The sequence below is a fragment of the Lissotriton vulgaris genome, chromosome 12 (assembly GCF_964263255.1).
Source record: "Lissotriton vulgaris chromosome 12, aLisVul1.2, whole genome shotgun sequence".
In the NCBI taxonomy this organism is placed as follows: domain Eukaryota; kingdom Metazoa; phylum Chordata; class Amphibia; order Caudata; family Salamandridae; genus Lissotriton; species Lissotriton vulgaris.
The window spans coordinates 458,956,813-458,979,620 of record NC_141700.1 but is presented as its reverse complement, the minus strand read 5'-3'; the positions used below and the strand labels follow the sequence as shown (position 1 = coordinate 458,979,620).

At 45.5% G+C, this 22,808-nt stretch overlaps 1 protein-coding gene across 1 annotated transcript in view; it reads left to right on the top strand.

Moving 5' to 3' along the window:
* LOC147676774 (uncharacterized) overlaps nt 1-22,502 on the top strand; it is a 347,621-nt gene extending 325,119 nt beyond the window's left edge. Inside the window, exon 4 of the mRNA XM_086945207.1 lies at nt 21,837-22,502. Within this exon, the coding sequence (XP_086801333.1) occupies nt 21,837-21,841 (5 nt within the window). The 3' untranslated portion in view covers nt 21,842-22,502. The remainder of the gene's footprint in view (nt 1-21,836) is intronic.
* Nucleotides 22,503-22,808: the final 306 nt, after the last annotated feature.

The following is a 22,808-nucleotide window of genomic DNA, read 5'->3' as shown; positions in this document are numbered from 1 at the left end:
AGGTGTGCTTGCTTTTTCCCCCCATAATCTACAGTGATGATGAACCAGAGGGTGGCATTGATGTACCAGAGGGTGGCATGGGTGAAACAGAGGGTGGCAGGGGTGAAACAGAGGGTGCTGGGAACCTGTGATGATGAACCAGACGTAGAAACAACATAATCGTGACTGTTGCGAGCCGACATGTAAGTTCGCAATTGCGAACTGGTACAAAACCCTAGCGAACTGGCAGAAATCCTTGCGAACTGGCAGAAAACCTTGCGAACACAAAAAAAAATCTGCAAATTCGCGAGAATTCGCGGATTTTGCGGATTGCAAGTTCGCAAATTCGCAAAATTCGCGAACGCCAGATTCGCAAAATTCACCCATGCTTAATTATAATGCATTTAAGAGAATATGGGTTGGCTATATCATAGAACAACTATAAGGAGATGGTTCCGAAAGCTGCACAGGGGCTCAGCTCATGCTAGGGCACCCTCTCACACAAAAACAAGCACTCTGCCTCCAGGATTAAGGCCTGCCATAGGAGTGACTTATAGGTTGATATGTGTCTATATGTATATATTAGCGGCCCACCCCAACGTTGTCCGGGGATGAAAATGAAAGTCTAGAAAGTTCTTTTTTACCTCTGTAGTGGAGCCGTGCATACACGGTATTGCTAGGTGTCCATTGCAGCCGAACTTGTGCCTCCGCTTGTCCAGCCAGTGTGAGGAAGCGCCATAGTGATAGGTGCATTCTGCAGTGCCAACGTTTAGCGCATATGGCTGCAGTTTTGCCCCTTGGCCTCACAGTGTCCAACAGCGGTCATGCGATGCTGTGCGTGTGTCACCAACAGTCCGTGACTTTTTTAATAGCGCCCCAGCGATGCTCAAGCGCCTCTGCACCCGCAGATGAATGCTCAGAAGTTTTGTCTGTGTGGGCGCTCAGAATCCGTCAATCGTTTGCGCGTTTGCGCTGAAGGCGCTGAAGGTGAGCGTGTGCTCTGCGGTTTTGTGTCCTTGCCGCGGGAGGTGAACCTGTGTGTCTGCTCCCGCCGACGCCCCTGATCAGTCCTGGCATGCACAACACGCACTCCACAAACACGGCATGGTGCACTTAGACGTGCACAGCACGTCTACGTCAAATGCCCCAGAACGCTATCCCCCTGCACGACACGCCCTCTGCAAGCATACGCCCATCGCTTTACAGCACAACACCCACACCCACAACAGACTACTTTGTCCCTAACGGTCTTTTTCCCTTGTAATGTATATGTTGGGCTGGTGTATAACCCATGTGCATCGGCTTATACTCAGCTTTCCAACGCTGCATGCGGTGCTCTGGTTGGCGCTGTGGTTCCATAGCTTACCCGCCTCAAAGGTTTGGTCTCTCTATTTATTATATTAGTATGAATTGATATAGGTATACTATATCTAAGTAAGGGGTGATTACACCACCTTACCTAGGCTGCCAGGGCAGACCTGTGGTGTCAGTTTGGATACATGCTGCAGTCCCTGGTAGGCCTACGGTGCAACTATGCCCTGGTTACCTATGGTACACTATACAGGGATTCAAAAGGGTGACCCAGTAACCAATATGGTATGTACCTAAAGCACATAGAGTCCATTTTATAGAGAAAGCAGATAGACTGGGGCCATGAATAGCAGGGTTTCAGTCCAAATAAGTCAAAAACCACCAACACACCAGGCAAAAATGTGGGGGTAACCATATAGTCAGATATCCACCTTCCTACAGCAGCCACCCGCTATGTCAGAGAGCAGGGGCAAGTTGCTTTGCCTATCTGACCATGAGTAACGATCCTTGATGCAGGTTCCTGACTTCTAGCCACCTCACTTTTGCCTCTCACTACAACATAGGCTAACAACCCCCGTTTACCCGCAACAGCGTGTTCACGCTAGACGCTCAAACTCCTTTACTTTTGACTTCTTTTGGACCCCTACCCTGGACACAATAACCTTATTGTGTCCACCACTTGCCGCGATTTGATGGGGCCAATCGAAAAATAGTTTTTAGGTGAGTTGTTTCAACCTCACCAGTTTGCTACTTCACTCACTGCATGGTTCGAACCCGCTGGGCTTCATATTTATACGTACATATGTATCGACCACTGCGGGGTTAATTTGGTTGACAAGAGTAACCATTTATAGCAATACTCATTGAAATTTTTAGTGTGCACAAACTGGTGTCACTATAGAGGGATATGAGGGCAGGATTCTTGCAGTACTATTGTTTTCTGATATTGAATTGTTTTTATTTCTCTATTTTCCATTCCGGATTGGCTGCTGTATCAACAGGTACTATACCTGTTGGTGCCACCTTTGTTATTAAAAGGCTAGAACACCACAGGGCCACCACATTTTAGTGTAGAGGTACTATTTTCACTAGGTCCTGAGGAATTGCCGCTAAATCCACCTGACTAAACAGGCAAGAAACATATCGACCGCACGAGACTGAGCACAACAACCTGCAGCATCATTGCAGAGAGTCACCAACTCCATTTTTAATCAGGGGAAGGCAGGATCATTAAAGTCTAATTTACCTGACTCTTCTATTTCCCTGTTTTAATTCACACACTTGCACTCCTACACTTTCAGGGAACCTTTCACCCACTGCACCATACGGCAAGGAATAAAAGATCTCAGCCAAAGAGCCCCTGCATAGGGTGCCCATCGGGTATTGCAGCGCCGATTCGACGAGGAGCATGCCTGATGATGAAGTATGACACCCAGCAGGCTCGAAAGGAAGGACTTCCCAGCCCCCCCCCCCCCTTTCCTATTAAAACTACTATTTTCTAGTCATGGGCCTTGCCAGTCCCTTGCCCTGCCTCCTTATCCTTCCTACAACAGGAACTGCATACCCATTTCATTTGTAGCTTATTTACAAGCCCCTAGAGCTGCGGGTACGTCACTTTTTCCCCATACTAAAAGTGATGCATGCTGTTATAAGCCAGCTCAGTTGATCAATGTACCTACTAAATAGATTATTTTTTTCTAGAGTTTTATATAGGGTGAACTTTACCCGAAGGTATCAGAGAGCTTTACATGAGCATCAGTTGTGATACATTTTTGGTTAGGACTGGGGGGATTAAGTGATTCGCCCATGAATCACAGGATGTTAAGCCTTCCCGCCGAGAATCATACACAAGCCCCGGCTTCGAAATCGAGCACTCTAGCCATTAGACTACATCGTCTGGCCATTATCCATCTGATAGTAATTTCTTTTTGTCAATTATTAAAAAATAAACACTAGTGATTCACTTATAATTAGCAGACATAGGCAAAGGAAACACTTCTAGCCCTAGCAAATATTGAAGATGATTTTTGCCATATTGAGAACATTCATGCCAAGGACAGATGGAGCCTGCACCTGGTATATCACTACTGCCCTAACATCACAGTGGTAATTGTGGTGAAACATGGAATATGCTACCTCTTCTTCGTGGGTCACACAGAGTTGGCAAATATGCTGGATAAAGGCTGCACATGGGCATCTGCAAGCTTGCTCATCAACTCTCCAATATGTTTTGAATGTTGGAATGTATAATTGTGTATGCTGCTTAAAACACATGCTTACAAGAATAGATACTGCCATCTAATAGTATTCATACTGATGTCACAGCATTTCTTGCAATGCAAACCCTAGCATATCAAAATTATATCTGATGCTAAGATGTTCGTACACTTTCAAAGCAGAAATGCTGTACAAAAATAAATGAAGGCACAGTCCAATTGCAATACGGCGCTATCACTAACAGGTGCAGACACTATCCTGTTAAATGTATGAACACTGCTAACAAGTAATGTTGCTGTCCTGTTAAATACTAACAAAGCTGACAATTGTAGGTAGTGACCAATTAAAGGTGCAGGAGCATTGTAAGGCAAGTCTGAGTTATACCTACAGAACATATAGCATCACTGTGCGCAAATACAAAATACTGCCTCATTAGATATCAGAATTTTTTACAAGTGCAGGCAAACAGTATTCTACTGAAACTCAGATACCACCTGTTAATTGAAATCACATGCTTTAAGAACCAGGCTTTAGGTGGCCAAATTCGGACACTCTATTGCAGACATCATCATCCCCCTTGTTCTCAACTATAGCTGCTTTATCCTGCTTGCAACCTCAATTTCCACTTAGAGGAACTAATTTACCCAAACACCAACAACCTCCTGGACAACATGAACACAGTCTGACTCATCCATCTGTGAAGGACCCCACTTGAAATGTTGGCCACCTTTTAGACCCCATCTTCACCAACTTTGTCGGCATCTCTGTGAACAAGCCCATGCTGCTGAACTCAACTGGCCGTTCCCTTGTTTGCTTCAATCTAAATTACAGGCACTAATGAGGAACTGGCCTCCCATGACCACCCACTACAAAGAAACCTGTCCCTCAGAACTGCAAAAACACCTCTTTTTGCACCAAGATGACCTCACCCATTCTTTTGATAACTTCTACCACTGGATCACCTCCTGCGCAGATGACCTAGCACCTCTCAAAATCATGACCACCACAAGGAACAGACCTCAAGAAAGTTTGTAAAATGCCGGTCTTCGATGCACCAAGCACCACTGCAAGCAGCATGAGCACGGATGGAGACTCACCCAAGATGACACCAATAAACTAACCTACAAATCAGCCCTCCGGCATTACCACCAGTGACTGAAAGTCACACAGCACTGACCAAGCAAATAGATAACAGCACCAACAACTCAAAGTAACTCTTCTCCATAGTGAAGCAACGCGCTCGCTACCAGCACTGTCACCATTGCCCCTCTCTCAGGAGCTCTGCATTTTCTTCAGCAAGAAGCTAAACACAATCTACAACCACTCTACACCCCCAACTAATCCCCTCCATTCTGGCAATCCTCCAGCAAGATGATGACAGCACTCCAGAAACCAACCTGGCCTGCTGGCCCATTATTACAGATCACAAAACTTCCATTGCCATGCGATCCATTCACCCAGGAGCCCCATAGGACCCTTGCTTTCACTTCACAAACCAACTCAAGACCTTCTGCACTGCCCACACCATGATACTCATTTACTTAACTACAGACCCATCTCTCTTGAGAAAGACTTGGAGACTCTCATAAACAAGGGACTAGCAAATCACCTTTCCATTTCCATTTTATTTCACTTGTATAGCGCGTAAATCACCAGAAGGTCTCAGAGCGCTGGCAGCTGACAAGGATCCTTAAAACCCAACAGATTCAGGAGGTCGGGGGCTCGATAAGCTAGAGATTAAAAGAGCCAGGTTTTTAGTTGTTTTCGGAATTTCATATGATCTGGCTCTGCTCTCAGTGGGATGGGGAGGGAGTTCCATGCTTCTGGGGCGGTTTTGCTGAAAGCTCTGTCTCTGTTTCTTACTGTACGGACTCTGGGAACGGAGAGAAAGGCTTTACTGGAGGAGCGTAGCGTCCTGCTTGGGATGTGAGTTTTGAGTTTCTGTTCAAGATAGGCAGGTCCATGTCCATTTACTGCCTTATGGACTAGGCAGCAGAGCTTGAACTTAATACGCTTTTGTACGGGGAGCCAGTGTAGTGATCTAAGGCATGCTGCTGAGGGGGTGCGAGGAGGTAGATCTAATGCAAGCCTAGCAGCTGTGTTTTGGAGGACCTGCAATCGGTTCAGTAGTGTTAGGTTGATGGCCGAGAACAGGGCATTCCCATAGTCCATCCTGTTAACAATGAGTCCCTGGACTAGGGGCATGCGTGCTGAGAGTGGGATCCATTTAAAGATCTACCTCAGGCTACGCATCTGGCCATAGCTGCTTCCCACTGTTTTTTTTAATGTGTTCAGACATGGTAAGCTTGTTGTCTAGAATTACTCCCAGGTTCCTGACGTATGGCTTAGGGGCGGGGCAGGGACCAAAGGAGTCTGGCCACCAGTCCGATGACCAGATTTGGTCAGCTTTGCCAAAAAGCATGACTTCGGTCTTCCCTGCGTTCATCATGAGATAGTTTCTGGTCATCCATTCTTGTATATTAGTCATACAGCTTTTGAACCTATTTTTTACTTCATCAGGGTTTTGGTTAATGGTGACGAGAATTTGAGTGTCGTCAGCATAGGATATGGTCCCAAAACCATTTTCTCTGATGATCTTTGCCAAGGGGGAAACATAAACGTTAAAAAGGGTCGGGCTCAGAATGGATCCCTGCGGGACACCTTTATCATTATTGTGGGAGATAGAGGTGTGGGGGCCTAGTTGGACCCTTGATCGCCTGTTTCCAAGGTAGCTTGATATCCATTGGAGAGCGTTGCCTTCGACACCAATCTCGGCAAGACGCTCTAGCAGAACGCGATGCGAGATGGTGTCGAAGGCCGCAGATAGGTCCAATAGAACCAGGATGGCTGACTTTTTTGAGTCCAAGGACAGTCTTATGTTGTCCACGATCTCCAACAGGGCCGTTTCAGTGCTGTGGAATGCCCTGAAACAGGATTGAGATTGATCAAGGAGTTTGTTAGACTCCAGGTGGGCAATAAGCTGTTTGTTAATTAGGGTCTCCATGACTTTCCCAAAGAGTGGTAAAAGGGAGATGGGCCTATAATTTACAAATTGATCCGGGTCGGCCGTGGGTTTTTTCAAAATGGGCCTAATTATTGCTTCCTTCCAGTGGTTGGGGACAACACAGTGCTGTATTGATTGATTGAAAGTGTTGGTCAAGGTGGGGATCAGAGCTGGGGAGATTTTGGATATAACTTGTGGCGAGAACTGAACGACAACTGCCTCCTGGACCCTTCTTAATAGGGCTTCAGACCAATCCACTGCACAAAACCCATGCTCATTGTAGCCACCAATAACATCAGGACCATCATTGACATAGAGCTGCATCACAGCCCTCATCAGCCTCCACCTCTCAACTGCTGTCAATACCATTCCCACACGATCCTTATCCAATGGCTCGAAAATTCAGGAATTTGACGAACAGCTCTTTAATTGATCAGCTACTTCCTCACAAGACACCTGAAGCCTTGCACATAGCCTTGCCTTTCTACTGAGCTGATTTGTGGAGTCCCCCAGGGATCATCGCTCAGCTCCAAGCCGTTTAATATCTACATTGGCCCCACTAAACAACATCCTGCAAACTTAAGGAATCAACACCCCCTTGTATGCTGACGATACAAACTCATTCTCTCCCTCTCAAAGGAGACTGTCAGCACCCAAGCAAAGTTTGAGTGCATGGCTGACATTGCGCTGTGGATGACATTTCTACTATCCTAAACTCAGCTCAGATACAACAGAGGTAGCATTCTTCTGGAAGAACTCATCACTGGTCCTTGGACTGATGGCCATCTGAACTCAGAAACAACACCCACCCCTTCCAGCCAAGCTAGGAACCTGGGAATAATGGTTAACAACAAACTATTGATGTTCAACCAAGTCAACTTGATTACCTCTTCCTGCTTCCAAGCCTTCAAGATCATCAGGGAAATCTTCAGGTGACTTCCTCCCAACACCGTCTGAACAATCACCCAGGAATTTAGCACCAACAAACTAGATTACAGAAACACACTCTATGTCAAAATCTAAACCCAACTCACCAAGTGACTTCAGATCATTCCCTGACTTGGATCACATCCGGCCCTAGTCAGTAAGATGAGGAACCTGGGCTTCATGTTTGATGACAGACTTACCTTTCAACGTCAAGTCAGCAAGGTTTCCTCTTTGGTCTTTCTTACACTAAAAAGTGCGCACCTTCATCCCTCGTGAAGCGGTAAAAACTCTTGTAAGAGCTCTAACCACGGCTAGGCTCAACTATGGAAACGCCTTATACGTAGAACTCCAAAAACAATACATGCTCAAACTCCAGAGGGCACAGAATGCAGCCGCCAGACTGCTGCTAGATATACCCACATTCCAGTCTATATCACAAGGCCTAAGAAAGCTCCTCTGGCTCCCCGTAAATAAGAGGACAGATTTCACATCCCTCTGTATACCGTACAAAGTTCTGCACGGAATCGGACCCGCGTTCCTGAAACAAAATCTCATCTGGTAACTGCCAACCAGAAACCTAAGCTCTGCCCAATATAGACTCCTCTAGACTCCCACATACAAGAAAGCTTGCTAGGGAGGAAGGAGCTTCGTACTGGGCACAGTGAAACTTTAGAATTTGCTTCCATTAGAGATAAAAATAGCCCAACATTACTCTCTTTTAGAAAAACACAAAACACCTGGCTATTCTCTAACTAATTTCACTTATTCTATGATCCGGCAGACTCCTCCGCAAAGCGCCTAGACGCCGCCAGGCATTCGTGCGCTATACAAATCCCTCAATCAAATCAAATCAAATCAGAATGCAGCAGATAGGCTCACCCTCAAGCTCCCTCCAAGAATTCACATTCCCACTCACCTCAAAGACATCCACTGGCTCTACATACACAAGCATGCACTGTTCAAACTACTCACACACATACAAAGCAATGCACAATCTAGGGCCTACTTACCTGAACAGCCCCATCAGATTGTACCCCATCCGACTTCTCCACACAGTCAACCCCCCGGATCACCTCTGTCCCCTGCATCTGAAGAGCCAGATCCGGAACCCTCCCATACCTGGCTCCTAAAGCCTGGAACAAACTCCCCCTTCACATAAAGGCCACAACATCAGTCCTTAAATTTAGGAAGAAATAGAAAATGGTGCTCTTCACATAAGCCCCAGCCAGGGTAGCATAAACCCTTTCTCACCTACACCAGGATAGCGTCCTGGATTAAATGAACACTTTGTTTTCATTTAAAAAGCAGAATGTGCCTTGTTTTTTCTGCTTACCACTTGCAATTTGCATCCATTATTACACCCCACTTATGTAGCCAGATATGTTAGTTAGCAATTGTATATTGTCTCAAGATTTCCCTTTCCATTTTTAACTAAACAATTCCTCCCATGTGTCGTAAGGCTATCCAGTATCACTGTTTCTAGTCTTGATCATACTTGCATCATATATCAAACCTATGGCTATGACTGATCACATGATCATCGGCTGCACCCTTCATTACTTCAGCACAAGTCTCACAGGCAATACCTAAAGTAATAGGGAGGCAAAATGGAGGTAAGATGAGAAAGGGAGATGAGGAGAGAGGAGAAGGGAGGAAGAGAGAGGGGAGGTAGCCAAAATAAGGAAGGAGGAAGAGCAAGAGAACGAAGTGATAGTGGTGAAAGAATATAATACATAGATAATGAGGAAATAAAGCAATCGAAGCAACGGAACAGATATGGAGAGAGAGAAGATATCGAAGAAGATGACGTAAAACATGAGAATGATAGTATGAAGGAGAGAAAATAAGGGACATTTGAGAGAGGAAGCTTATTGTTAGGGAAAGGGAGAGCGGATTCAGAAAAAGGATGAGAGACCAAAAGAAGACTGATGGGAAAAGGAGATGGGAATAACAGTATATGAGGTGGATTGCACCATTTTTCAATATTAAAAAAAGAATCTTTGGTGGAGAACTTTCCCCAAGCTTATCTTGTAGTTGAAGGGATAGCTTACTGTGCTCACTCGGCCTGTGCAGTATGGGGGCTTGTATTAGTTAATTTGCCAAGGCTGCTTTTTGTTCCAAGTTCTACTCTGCCTGCCCTTAGAGGTGGTAACATCAGTGCTAGAAACAAATATTCCTTGCTTTGGCTATCAGGGTAATGCCCTCATTTTCTGCTTATTTTTGTAAAATTTAAAATGGACCTTCTCTGGGAGTTGAGGTAATAAAATAATGCTATTAATGGATGTGGATGTTCTTGATGGTGAGCGTGTGTTCGTGTGAGAAGGAGCCTGTGTATTTGTAAGCATGTATGCCTGTATGTGTGACTGGAAGTGAGGGAGCGCTACTGACAATTAGTGATATTAATTGTAAGTTGGTGAGTTAGAGTGAGTGAGAGTAAGAGTGACTGTGAAGGAGGGTGGGTGAGTGAGAATGAAAGTGAGGGAGTATTAGAGATTTTAAGTGAGAATAAGTGTGAGTGAGTGTAACCACGAGTGAGAGGAGAATGAATCAAAGTTAAAATGAGTGAGAGTAAGTGAAAATGAGTAAGAGTGAGGGCACATGAGTGGGTGTAATACAGTGCAAGACAATGAGAATAAAGGAGTGCAAGTGATTGAGAATGAGGAGGAGTGAAGATGAGTGTGTGAGTAAATGGAAATGAGCAAGGTTGGGAATTAGGTGTTATGCTTGCATGTCTGCAATTGGCGCAGGTATACTGAAATACATTCTAGGCTTAGAGAACCCATTACAAAATACTCGTACTGTTGTACCGAAAGCAACTCTTATCATGACAGACACATGTGACCAAATACTGGTATTGGCATACTGGATGAAGTTCTTGGCATAATGGACCCAAGGTAAAATAGTACTACTGGCATACTAGAGGTAATTCTTGGCATATGGGGCACCCATGAAAGATGATTGTGCTGGCATACTCGAAGAAATTATTGTCATGGGGCAACTGTGGCATAATGCTGGTGCTATCACATTGGAGATAATACCGACATAAGGGAGAACAACACTGGCATATGGGTGGGGGAGGGTTAACGATGACTAAAAGCTGTTCCTGACATGCTAGAGATAATTTTTATCATAAGGGTCACCCATGCTGCCTGGATGGCATTAACAACAGAATACTGACACTGGCATATCGTATGAAATTTTGGCATAATGGCAGACCCAAAGAATATGGGAAGGGGGCATGACAAAATGGTGATCCTGGCTGAATGGAGACAATGTTTGACATGTAGGGGCCCCATAGCACATAAAAAAAATACATTTAAAAAAAAGGGGTCAGTTGGCTTGGCACACCACAGAAGAACCTGAATTATTTATTGAGCGTCCTTTAACAACCTATGACTTTTTAGCAAATTTATATGAAAAATGTCCTTTTAAATACACAGTTTGACCTTTTTGTTTTTCTTTTTAATTTTTTGAGGTAAGAACCCCTTCACACTCCATCGAGGTCCAACTCATTTTGCTTCATTCACTGCTATTCAGGGCAAGTAATATTTTCTACCACTTTCAAAGATCATGTCAGCACCCTAAAATTGGAGGCTTCTAAAACAGATTTTTGTCTGTTTTTATATTTATAATGATCGTACAGTTACTGGGAAGAATCAGCGTTAAAGTCATATGATGTCAGGGGGCGCTAGAGGGCGCACTGCGGGATGGCTGGCTGAGTAAGCAGCGCCGCCGGACAGACCGACAATTCCCGTCTTTATCCATGGAATGAGCAACCGTAATAACTTTTAACTGTAAACATCGGCAAGCGGAATGAGCCAAGAGTTCGGGAGGTGCATCTGAGTGACGAGGCGGATGAGGAGTGCGGGGTAAAACATACTTTGTGGTCTGGCAGACGCGGCAACCGGAGCCTGGCAAGATGGCGCCCGCGAAACTGCTGGCGCAATTAACTCGGGGCAGATGATCATTTAAGCACCAAAACAGGTGCGTGAGGGACCTCAGCGGAGCGCCCAACCACTGGCATTGATAGCGGGTAAAGCGATCGCCCATGGGACCTAAAGACTCACACAACCTGTCCTGTGTGCTATGTAGCGGAAGGAACGCTAAAATGGCGGCGCCCACAGTAATATTGCACTTCTGAGCCCACTACAAGAGAAATGGGTGCTCTCCATTTAACAACTTAACGCTGGCATTCGACCGATAGAGAGGCTGATTATCGGTAATTGTGGGCGGTAATCACCTAGACCTCAAGACTCACGCAAGCTGTCCCGGAGGATACACGGCGACAGAAACACTAAAATGGCGGTGCCCTCAGCAATATTGCACTTAGGAGCCGACTAAGAAACAGCTAGGAGCTCTCCCTTCAACAACTTCATACTGGCACTTACCCGATAAAGAGGCTGACTATCGGTAACTGCGGGCGGGACTCGCCTAGCGCTGCGAACGAGACCCGGGCAGCTCTGGCGCTTAACTCCCATGTCATCACGAGGGCCCAGCAGAACTCATCAGTGTCACCCTCACTGGTGTTATATTGATGACCCATGGGGAAGAATTCCTATTTGCAGTTATAGCGTCCTAGCTATACCAACTGTGATTATAGCATTGACCGGCTATGCTCCTAGAGACGCACAACTAGTTCCCGCCACCTTTCCAGTGATCTTGCGTTGGTTAGAGGGGGCGCGATGGAGGCAACGAGCGGCCACTTTGTAGAAGCCAACACTGTATACTGACATACTGGGAGTACTATGCGATCAGTATACTTTCATGGGGCTGTGGAACGAGCTGGGTTCGGTGCACTTCTGACACTACCACTGAGTGAAAATAACAATTTAACATTGAGACTGGGGCATTATCGCTGCACAATTATTGCACCCTTGGGCTCCTGATTGAATAAATCGCGGGCGGCTGACCTTCTTGACATCGGGCTCGGCCGGCTGCCACGGCTGCAGTATTGAACAGGTGACCCTTCGCACATAGCCGTCCTGCAATCTGGGAGTAATCATTTGGCCATCTTCTGAGTGCTGGGGTGCAATTAGATAGCGCTTCCCCTGGTCCGCGGAACTATCTGCCGCCATTTTGTTACACGCAACCCTGCACAAGCGCCAAAATGTTATTAATTTGAGACTCACCACAGCCACGATCCACCCACACACAATGGGGAAACCTGAAAAACAACAGCAGAAACTCACGTTTGAGTCACGCATCACAATCAGATACAGAGGTGGAGGCGGACGGTACTCAAGAGAAGGGAATGGAAGCCATTTTGAATGCCATACAAACAAGTCTCCAAGATATAAATGGCAAGTTGGATCACCTCACCTGCCGTATGGACACTATGGCGACGACAATGGATCGGCAAGGTGAGCGACTGGATGAAGCGGAAACACGCTTGTAAACGGTGGAAGACACAGTGCACACCACCATGACAAAGTGTACTGGAATCGAAATGGTACTGGACGTAATCAGAAACAAGGCAGAAGACTTAGAGGCAAGATCGCGCCGAAACAACGTTCGTATTGCTGGTATCCCAGAATCCACCAATATGGGTCGCATGGAGACGTATGTGGAGGAACTTTGCAGCACTATATTTGGTGAGGATAAACTGTCACAGATATTTATAGTAGAACGGGCCCACAGGTCGTTAGCGCCTCGCCCACCACCGGGCGCCCCACCTAGGCCAGTAGTGGCTCACATTCTCAATTATTGAGACCGAGATGGAATATTGTGGATGGCGAGGGAGAAACAGCAGATCACTGATCAAGGTAACCAACTGGTGTTTTATCCTGACTACACCATGGCAGTGCAACAGGCCCGTAAGGAGTTCACAAATGCAAAGGCGAAACTCCGTAATATGCAGGTGGAATATGCTATGCTGTATCCGGCACGTCTGAGGATCATTTGGGATGGTAAGCCGACGATCTTATCCACACCAAAGGCTGCCCACGATTTCATCAAGAAAATTAACAGTCAACAAAAGCAGCGCAGACAGGCTGAGCAGCAACACGATGAAGACTAAGTGCCTAGCGAATCAGGATCGCTACTGCCGACTATGCCTGCAAGTATGACTATTGTACAACTTTTTATTGATATGCCTATGCCTGAATCACTGCAGCAGTTAACTGTACGCCACTCCCTCAGCGGTAAGTCTGTCATTTATGTAAAATAAGTACTTTGGGACATCATGAAGTAGTGTATCGTGCTGAAGGAAGACTACTTAGGTGCGAAAGGCATGGGTAACGTACTTATAGGCCACTGACCTAGGAAACTGTTACCTTGGAACTGGATGTATTCGAGTACATCAGACCTAAGGTTATACATACTGAAGGCGTCTCTACACTTAGGAGACCAGTGAACGTGACCTAGACCCTGTCAGTGCAATGCTCAAAGATACTCACTTGGCGTTCCAATAGAAAGAAACAAAACTAAAACCAAAAAACGCATGCAGAATTGCTGTACTAACTTTCAGAGTATACTAAAGGCAGATCATTGAAAGGCATTGGCGAGTTGCAGATAATTGGAAGACATGGCTCAGGGGAGAGTTACATGATTTACGGCCTAGACGGAACAGACTATTGATTCTCCTAATAACTGAACGTTGTCTAGAGACTTATGTGCTTACGGCTGTTTCCTTTTATGCATGTACTGACATTGCCTTGCCTATAACTCCATGTGTGTGCACTGTGAAGTGTTTGACTGCTGTCGGAAAGATCCATCGTGTAAATAATGTATTTCGCTGTGTGAATTGCACACTACGCGATGAAAAGTTGCAATGTGTAGTGAGCTCCATAGCTATGCCCATGATAGTTCGCCAAATTTACGCAATGGTTGTTTATATATAAACATGGTCTGTTCACATCCATTTCCTTGGATGGTGATGTGTACCCTAGGCGGACCCCCACATGGGTGCTCCCCACAAAAGTTATGTATTTTTGGGGTGTTAACAATGGGGTATGGTTTTGGCAGGATTGGGCTGCGGATGTGGGAGGGGGGAGGAAGGAGGGGGATTATGTTTTGTTTAATGGACAGCAACACTTGAGATGCATTGCTGAGATCCGAGATGATACTCAAGACTCTGTTGAAGTTTTTACATGTACACAAAGCAAATATGCCACAGGGGGGAATACCAAAAGAAGATTACAGATAAACACCACCACACCACACGTTACAGACTTCCCACTGGAATGGCAGGCTGATCCCATCAGATACCTTGGGGTGTGGTACCACAGGGACCCGGAACTTGTCCTTAGAACTAACTACGGCAGGGCGATAGATTCACTAGAGGATAAAGTAAATCGATGGATACTACTCCCACTACCGCTTGCTGATCGTATAGCGATTGTGAAGATGATATTGTTACCCAAACTGCTATACCTCTTCAATAACATCCCGATTCACCCACCCAAAGAAGTCTTTAAAGGATAAAGTCGGTTGTGCTGAAGTTGATCTGGGCAGGCAAACAGGCGAGGGTTGAATTGAGTACACTAACTTTGCCATACTCCAGGGGTGGACTGTGTGTACCTGACTTTCTACTATACTTTTTGTGCGCCCAAGCGCAATATGCCACACACTGGTATCACAAAATTCCTTATCTGACGCACACGGCCATCGAAGAAGGAGATGCTCTGCCAATACCACTAAATGCAATTGTAACATATCGCCGACCGCCCCTGCACAGCAAAGACATTAACATCATTGACGCTACCAATGAAGCGTGGCGTAAACTAGGTCAACTAGCGCATAAGCTGCCTCTTTACGCCCCAGCTATACCATTGCATCACCATCCTGATATAACGGTTACACATGAGGAGGTGGGTATGGGACTGCTGCGGCAGGTGGGAATAGACACAGTAGGGGACCTATACAACAACGGGATATTCAAAACAACACAAGACTTATCGTATATACAGAATCAGACATTGCTGTTCCCTTTCACCTACCATAGACTGCAGAGTGCGGTAAGACAGGTATAGCCCGACTAGCCGTATGAGCCACTACAATTAGACACTCTACAGCTTATATTGACCTCTACGAACACCACGCACTTAGTCTCCCGTTTGTATACGGTAGCGCAGACTGAAATGAACTACTAGAACACCAGGGCCATGGAGAGATGGAATGTCGTATTGGACATCCCCCTAACAGAGGAGGACTGGAAAACCACTTGCATCTTGATCCAAATGTTAACACCTAATGGTAATTTGCGAATCATATACTTTAAATATTTGCACCAAGCATACTATACACCACTAAAACTTCGTACGTATGGTTTGAGATCAGAGGCGAGATGTACACGATGTGGTTTGGATCAAGCAGATTTTATCCACCTGTAAATGTAAATGTATTGCGGCTTATATAGCGCACGTATCACCCGAAGGCATCAAGGCGCTTGCCTTGGGAACCCGTCCTGGCTTTTTCCCTGTGAGATAACCCCTACTGGGCATCCCCAAGGTGAAAGCCAGGCATCCCGCAGCGGGTGGGCCGCCGTAGTGGAGATTAAGCAAGCTATTGCCCAGAGTTGCAGCGTGGGACCCCATGATTAGAGTAGGCAACGAGGTGAGAATTATCGAGTCCGTGGACATTTATTTTGGGCTCAGGACCCTGCCTCGTCGGGAATTGAACCCTGGTCCCGGGCCAGACCTCTGCATCAGGGTCTGCCGCTCTAATCAGTGAGCCACACTCCTATAAACTGGAGTCAATGGCGCCGGCACGGTATGCCAAGGATCCGGTGCGGGATTAGGGCTGCGCGTCTTGTAACTTTACGAACGGTGCCCTCGAACCACAGTGCAAGTAGCAATGCCGAGTTCGGCGTGGAGTAGCGTCATCGGGGATACTAAGGCGGCGTCATGAAGCAAAGCGATGCGGAGTGTGGTGCCCACAGGTCACGGTGAGAGCAGCGGCTCGGTGGCGGTGTCAGCAGGCTAGTCGGTAAGGCCAGGGTCATGGTGCGTCATTGCGGCAGAGTCCTCTATGGTGCCTTCAGGACACGGAGGCGGCAGCGGCATCGTAGACAGCGTTGGGTTGCTTTTTATTCTGTTGCAGCGCAAAACACACAGTCCCTAGTGCTGGCGGCAGAAGAACTTGAAGTCTTCACTGTTCCTGAGACTTCTTGAACAGGGGGCAAGCTCTACCTCAAGCCCTTGGAGAAACTCACAAAAGTAGATTGCAGAAAGTTCAGTCCAGTCCTTTCACTGCCCAAGACAGAAGCAGACACTACAGGCCAACACAGCAAAGCACACAGCAAAGTGGTAGTTACTCTTCACAGCTTCTCCTGCTCTTCTTCTCGGCAGTCTTCTTGGTCCGAAAGAGTTCCAACGTTCAGGGGTTTGGGGTCCACTTTTTATAGCCCTAAATCCTTTGTTCTTTCAGGCAGAGAGCATCTGTGCTCAGCCAGACCAGTTCTGCCCTTTCTGGTATGGCTTCATGGCAGGAGGCAGAGACGGGATTGTCAGGGGCAGACCAGGCCCATTCAGGTGCAAGGAAATCTCCTCCCCCTACTCTAAGTGCAGCCCAGATATATTCAGCCCTTTCCTGACCCACCTAGACTATCCAGAGGCACTCCTACTCCCCAGCCCCTGTCATCCAAAACCCAGACAGTCAATCCACAAACCCAGCAGAGGCCTGCTGGATGGCTGAGCAAGAAAATACCTACTTTCTAAAAGTGGTATTTTCAAACACAGAATGTAACAATCCCCTTCACTAAAATATGCATCTCTAGATTCTGAGTTCAGGCATACTAAACTTTATTTTCCTACCTAGTTCCCTGGGCCAGTTATATTTATAAGATGTTATAAACAACCTCCCCATTCTGTCCTATGGGGAACAGGTAGCCTTGCAATAGTGAAAAACAAAATTGGCAGTAATTCACTATCAGGACATGCCACACACACAACAGGGCGTGCCCTACCTTTTACATACACTGCACCCTGTCCACAGGGGTACCTTGGGCCTACCTTAGGGGTGACTGACATGTTAGGAAAGGGAAGATTAGGGTCTTCTAAATGGGTAAACATGACAAATCAACATGGCAGTACCAGACTGCACACAGGCGCTGCACTGGCAGGCCAGAGTTACATTTATGGGCTGTTTGTGTGGGTGGCACAATCCAGTGCTGCAGCCCACTAACAGCATTTGATTTACAGGCCCTGGCACACTCAGTGCACTTTACTAGGGACTGAAACATAAAGCAAATAGGCCAATCATGGAAACACCAATCCATAACACATTTTACTACAGGAGCACTTGCACTTTACCACTGATCAGCAGTGAGAAAAGTGCGGAGAAACACCAAGCCAGCACAAACAGAGTCAAAACCGGGGGGTCAGAAGGCAAACACTCAGAGGAAACATGCCATAAGATGCAAAGTCTAAAATTTGGGTATAAGTAGTGTCTCTGACCCCATCTATTTACACACTTTTAGATCTAGAACTGAAGCTCTGCAGAGGAACTGATATGCTGCTTAAAGGAATTATATGTTTAACAACAAGGGGTGGTGATGGACAGAGTTTCTGAATTAAGCAGAATACTCTCACCCAGTCAAGAGATCAGGGCTAGATCCAACACCGTTTTTGAGCTCACTGCACAATCCCAGCTCAGAACCTAGCTATATGCAAATTAGTCTGTTCCTGTCCCAGTGCATGATGGGAACAGGGCAAACCAAACTAGCAAGCCAATTCTTACACTGGGAAGGAAACAAGCTTCCGGGACCGGTTTCTGGCATTTCAGCCGTCGTCGACCCGGCTTGCTTGAATCCTGATGGTGCAATGAGCAAGGGACTCACATCTGAGTATACTCTTCCACCTCTTAGGGTGGACAAAATATTTAACAACAAGGGGTGGTGATGGACAGAGTTTCTGAATTTAGCAGAATACTATCACCCAGTCAAGAGATCAGGGCTAGATCCAACACTGTTTTTTAGCTCACTGCACCATCCCAGCTCAGAACCTGGCTATATGCAAATTAGTCTGTTCCTGTCCCAGTGCATGATGGGAACAGGGCAAACCAAACTACCAAGCCAATTCTTACACTGGGAAGGAAACAAGCTTCCGGGGACCGGTTTCTGGCATTTCAGCCGTCGTCGGCCCGGCTTGCTTGAATCCTGATGGTGCAATGAGCAAGGGACTCACATCTGAGTATACCCTTCCACGCTTAGGGTGGACAAAATATTTAACCACAAGGGGTGGTGATGGACAGAGTTTCTGAATTTAGCAGAATACTCTCACCCAGTCAAGAGATCAGGGCTAGATCCAACACCGTTTTTTAGCTCACTGCACCATCCCAGCTCAGAACCTGGTTATATGCAAATTAGTCTGTTCCTGTCCCAGTGCATGATGGGAACAGGGCAAACCAAACTACCAAGCCAATTCTTACACTGGGAAGGAAACAAGCTTCCGGGGACCGGTTTCTGGCATTTCAGTCGTCGTCGGCCCGGCTTGCTTGAATCCTGATGGTGCAATGAGCAAGGGACTCACATCCGAGTATACCCTTCCATGCTTAGGGTGGACAAAATATTTAACAACAAGGGGTGGTGATGGACAGAGTTTCTGAATTAAGCAGAATACTCTCTTCCAGTCAAGAGATCAGGGCTAGATCCAACACCGTTTTTTAGCTCACTGCGCCATCCCAGCTCAGAACCTGGCTATATGCAAATTAGTCTTTTTTTAATCGTAAAGGAATTATATGGGCTGCTGATCTGAAATGCCTGTTTTTCTGTTTGTTGCCCTGATGCCTTCTCTAAAGTGTTCTCCACGTGCTTGCTGGCTTGGATCCTTATCTTTTGAAGTCTCAGGGTTATAAAAGTCTTCCAACTCATCACCTACAGCTTCTGGGCCCATTTTAAACTCATTCCTGGCCACCCAAGAGGCGCCTCTGCAGTCCTCAGCACTTGAAAGTGATTTTTGGGCCTCTGAAATCAAGCTTTTTGGCCCTTTGCAACCTCGAAGTGTAGTGTAGTTCCTATATCCCTGATAGGCTCTGCGCATTGGAATAATATACACTATAGTTTTGACATATGACTGAGGTCACTATATCTCTATCAATTACATTAAACTTAATTACTTGTGTGTGCCAGCTAACTCAGAGGTCACTAGAAACTTTCTCGAATGAACAAGAAGGGATTAGTTCCTGACAACCACATAAACATGACAACTTTGTTTCCCTTAGAGTCGGAATAATCTTAGAGTCATGGAAACAATAGATAACCATTTCACTCAGTCAACCGTGCATGCTTCGTTTCTGCAGAGTGTTGCACAGAAATAGGGAGACAGGCGTTTCAATTAAAAGGGTTTATTGAACAGTCTTATTTCTCATGCAAGAGATATGAACTGCTACAATTGAGACAGAATGCGAAGTATAAAATGTACAGCGTTAGCAGTAAGATGAAATGAAACTGTAATAGCATGTCTTGTAGCTATGACATATATTCATTAAAATACATACATAAATAACACAGGCTAAAATACTCATCTAGTGCTTCTAAAATAATCCTACCCCAGTGTACCTAACCTAAGTCTAGTACGAGGGAAGAATTAGGTGCTGTTTTAGTCTGGTTTAGTTATGCCAAGAGTTGCCAAAAGTTTCTCTAGGCTCTAATCAGCTTCATACCTTAGAATGAGAGAGGTTGGTATCTCTTTCCCAGGACTCGATCTCTAACACCTCGCAAGGGGAGTCAGAAACACTGGAGCTGGATTCTCAGCGAGGAGGATGACAGCGTCTGGTCAGTGCGTCAGTTGGGGACTTGACTTCCTTCGGGACTTGCTGTGGCGAGCCGCGTCGTGCAAGTAGGTTGCCGAACTGCACCATGCCTTGCCATAGAAAGTGAAGGCATATTTATACCTTGAAGGTGTTTAGGAATGCCAGTATTGATGTACAAGTCAGGAAGAAGAAAGTCATGAATGAACCCCTAAGAAATAGATGTTCATGCATAATAAATGAATTCTTGGAGAAATCAATATCCAGGCAAGGAGAAGTCTTAAAGGCTTAAGAGTCTGGTTTTCCAAGAACTTGTTGTGACGAATAGGATCGGATGTAGTTGACCATGCCTGTATTTGGTTAGCATGAGCAATGCCTAAATAAGGACTGGATTTCTATGCCTAAATAAGGGCAATGTGAATGATATCTAAATAAGGGCATGAATCGAGAAATCTACATGTGGTATCTAAATCGACACACAACAGAACAGGCCAGTTTGCTCCAAAACTGCGCCGCTCGCCTGAAGGAACAGCACAACCACTGCAAGATCGCCTTGTCAAACAGCAAGCATCACTGCCTGTGACCGCGAGGACCAGTCTGCCATCCACAATGCCCGGCTGATTCTTTGCACCCAAGAGATTACCGCTAGCAAAGTTCGACTTGCTCCCGGTCACTGTCTCTCCCTCCAACGGGACTCTTGGCTCAACTTAAGAAGGCAAAACTTCAGCAGGACATGTTTGGAACTGCATCTGACAGGCACTCCATAGCAGTCGGCCTGAACTTTGGATTTAAACCAGTCTAGCTCCCCTCAATCTACCCCAGGGATTTTGGTGAATCAACGCCATGGCTTTATTTAGTCGAAAGCATTTCAGTTTACATGCCATCCACCAACTTGCCCTCCACGCCAGCTAAAAATGTGTCTTTAATAATAGTAGTTGGGTTTTACAGTATTGGTGGATTCTTGGTGGGTTTTTTTGGTGGTCGAAGGCTGGTGATCAGTATTGGTATTCCTCATGGTGTAATGAATGTCAAGAATAAGAGACTTAGGAGTTAGATCCTGATTGTCCGTAAAGTAATCTTCATTAACTTTGTCCTACTTGTCCTCGTTACGATTATTATGAACCACCTACCCTCCATTAGCAATTCCGTCTTTGGGGAAACGGAATATATGAGGAGGAATGCTGGGAATGCTAGCCCGGTTATATCTCCAAGCAGTGTTGTTGCAGCATATCTTTCTATAAGTTTCTAATTTTTTTCTGTCTCATGGTGGGTGCACCACAAGAAGTAATGACTGTGACAAGGCGAATTAAGAGTAATTAAGCTTGCTGTCATAAATTGGAACATTTCCTCACACATCCATTACACCCATTGCTAGGGTGAGAAATATTGTTGACCTTCTCTGTGAATACTTGGACAGTTGCCCCCCAAAAAGTGTGTATCTTCTCTGACCCACTTAGTATTATACATATCCTTTCTCAAATACTACAGTATGAAATATTTGTTTTCCTACAAAACTACAATGATATGTGAACGTTTATTAGAAGCCCACTAGACCTGATTGTCTTTTGAAAGTTGTAACTACATTCACACAAAATCTGTACAGAAAAAAATCTTTCAGAATGATAATAGAACCGACTGAGTAAAATATGTAACAAACATCCATTTTGTGTGTGGCACAAAACTGATCTATGTTTTATTTTTTTTTTTTTAGAATAATCCACCCCCCACCAATAAACGAAGAAAAAACAACCACGCCTTGGAGATTGCCTGCCTTGTATTTTAAACGTGGTTGTGATATTCTATATCTACAGTTTCTATCAAGTGCAGTTCTTCTGCAGAATCGCTATCCTGTGAAGACCAGCAACTATTTGTCTACATCGCAAACTGCAATTGCCGCCTAAACGCTACAGCTTATAACTATAAACAGCGGATGTTTTCGTTTCCTTAAAAACACATTACTGCGTTCTGTACCACTTTATCTATTAAGCAAACAAAGTTTGGGTTCAGATTATTTCAAACTCTCTGTAACATTGTTCATGGACTCAAATCAATCAGGCAGTAGGATGTACGTAGGATGGGAAAAACTGCAGTATGGAGAAATGTGTTGTGCTGATTTTAACAGGTTCTATCGAAGAAAACAAACATAATCAGTTGTGTTCAATTCATCATGCTACTAAAATTTGTTTATTAATAAAAGCAAGAACATGCTGTAAACTCACCTTTTCAGCAGCTGAATGCACATTTGGGTCTCTTTGGGGGTTATTCCTGCTTCTGCGTACAAGTCACCTGGGAACATCAACTCGTTTTAACAATAAACGTACTGTATCAATCTGATCTTGAACGTTATATTTGATCATTAAAGGTAAATGTCCCGTAAACCATCTCTGGAGGATAGAGGGCATACGCCTCTCAGAATTGTCTTTATCTTGCCTGTTGCTTCATGAGGTCTGTTTGTGTTTAGTATGAATGCGCTACCATTGTAACTATCCACTAGACTGCAATGCCCTAGTTACTTACTGGTATTATTCATTACTCCGAGTATTGTCTTCCTCGCCACATGAGTTCCCATCCCTCCCTCCCTGTTTGAATATCGGCTTCATGTGTTTGCTTCCAGGGCTTGGTAGTTACACAGGAAGTGGCGTAGGTCATACCTCCTCATGTACTGGGTCAAGCGTAATGGTGG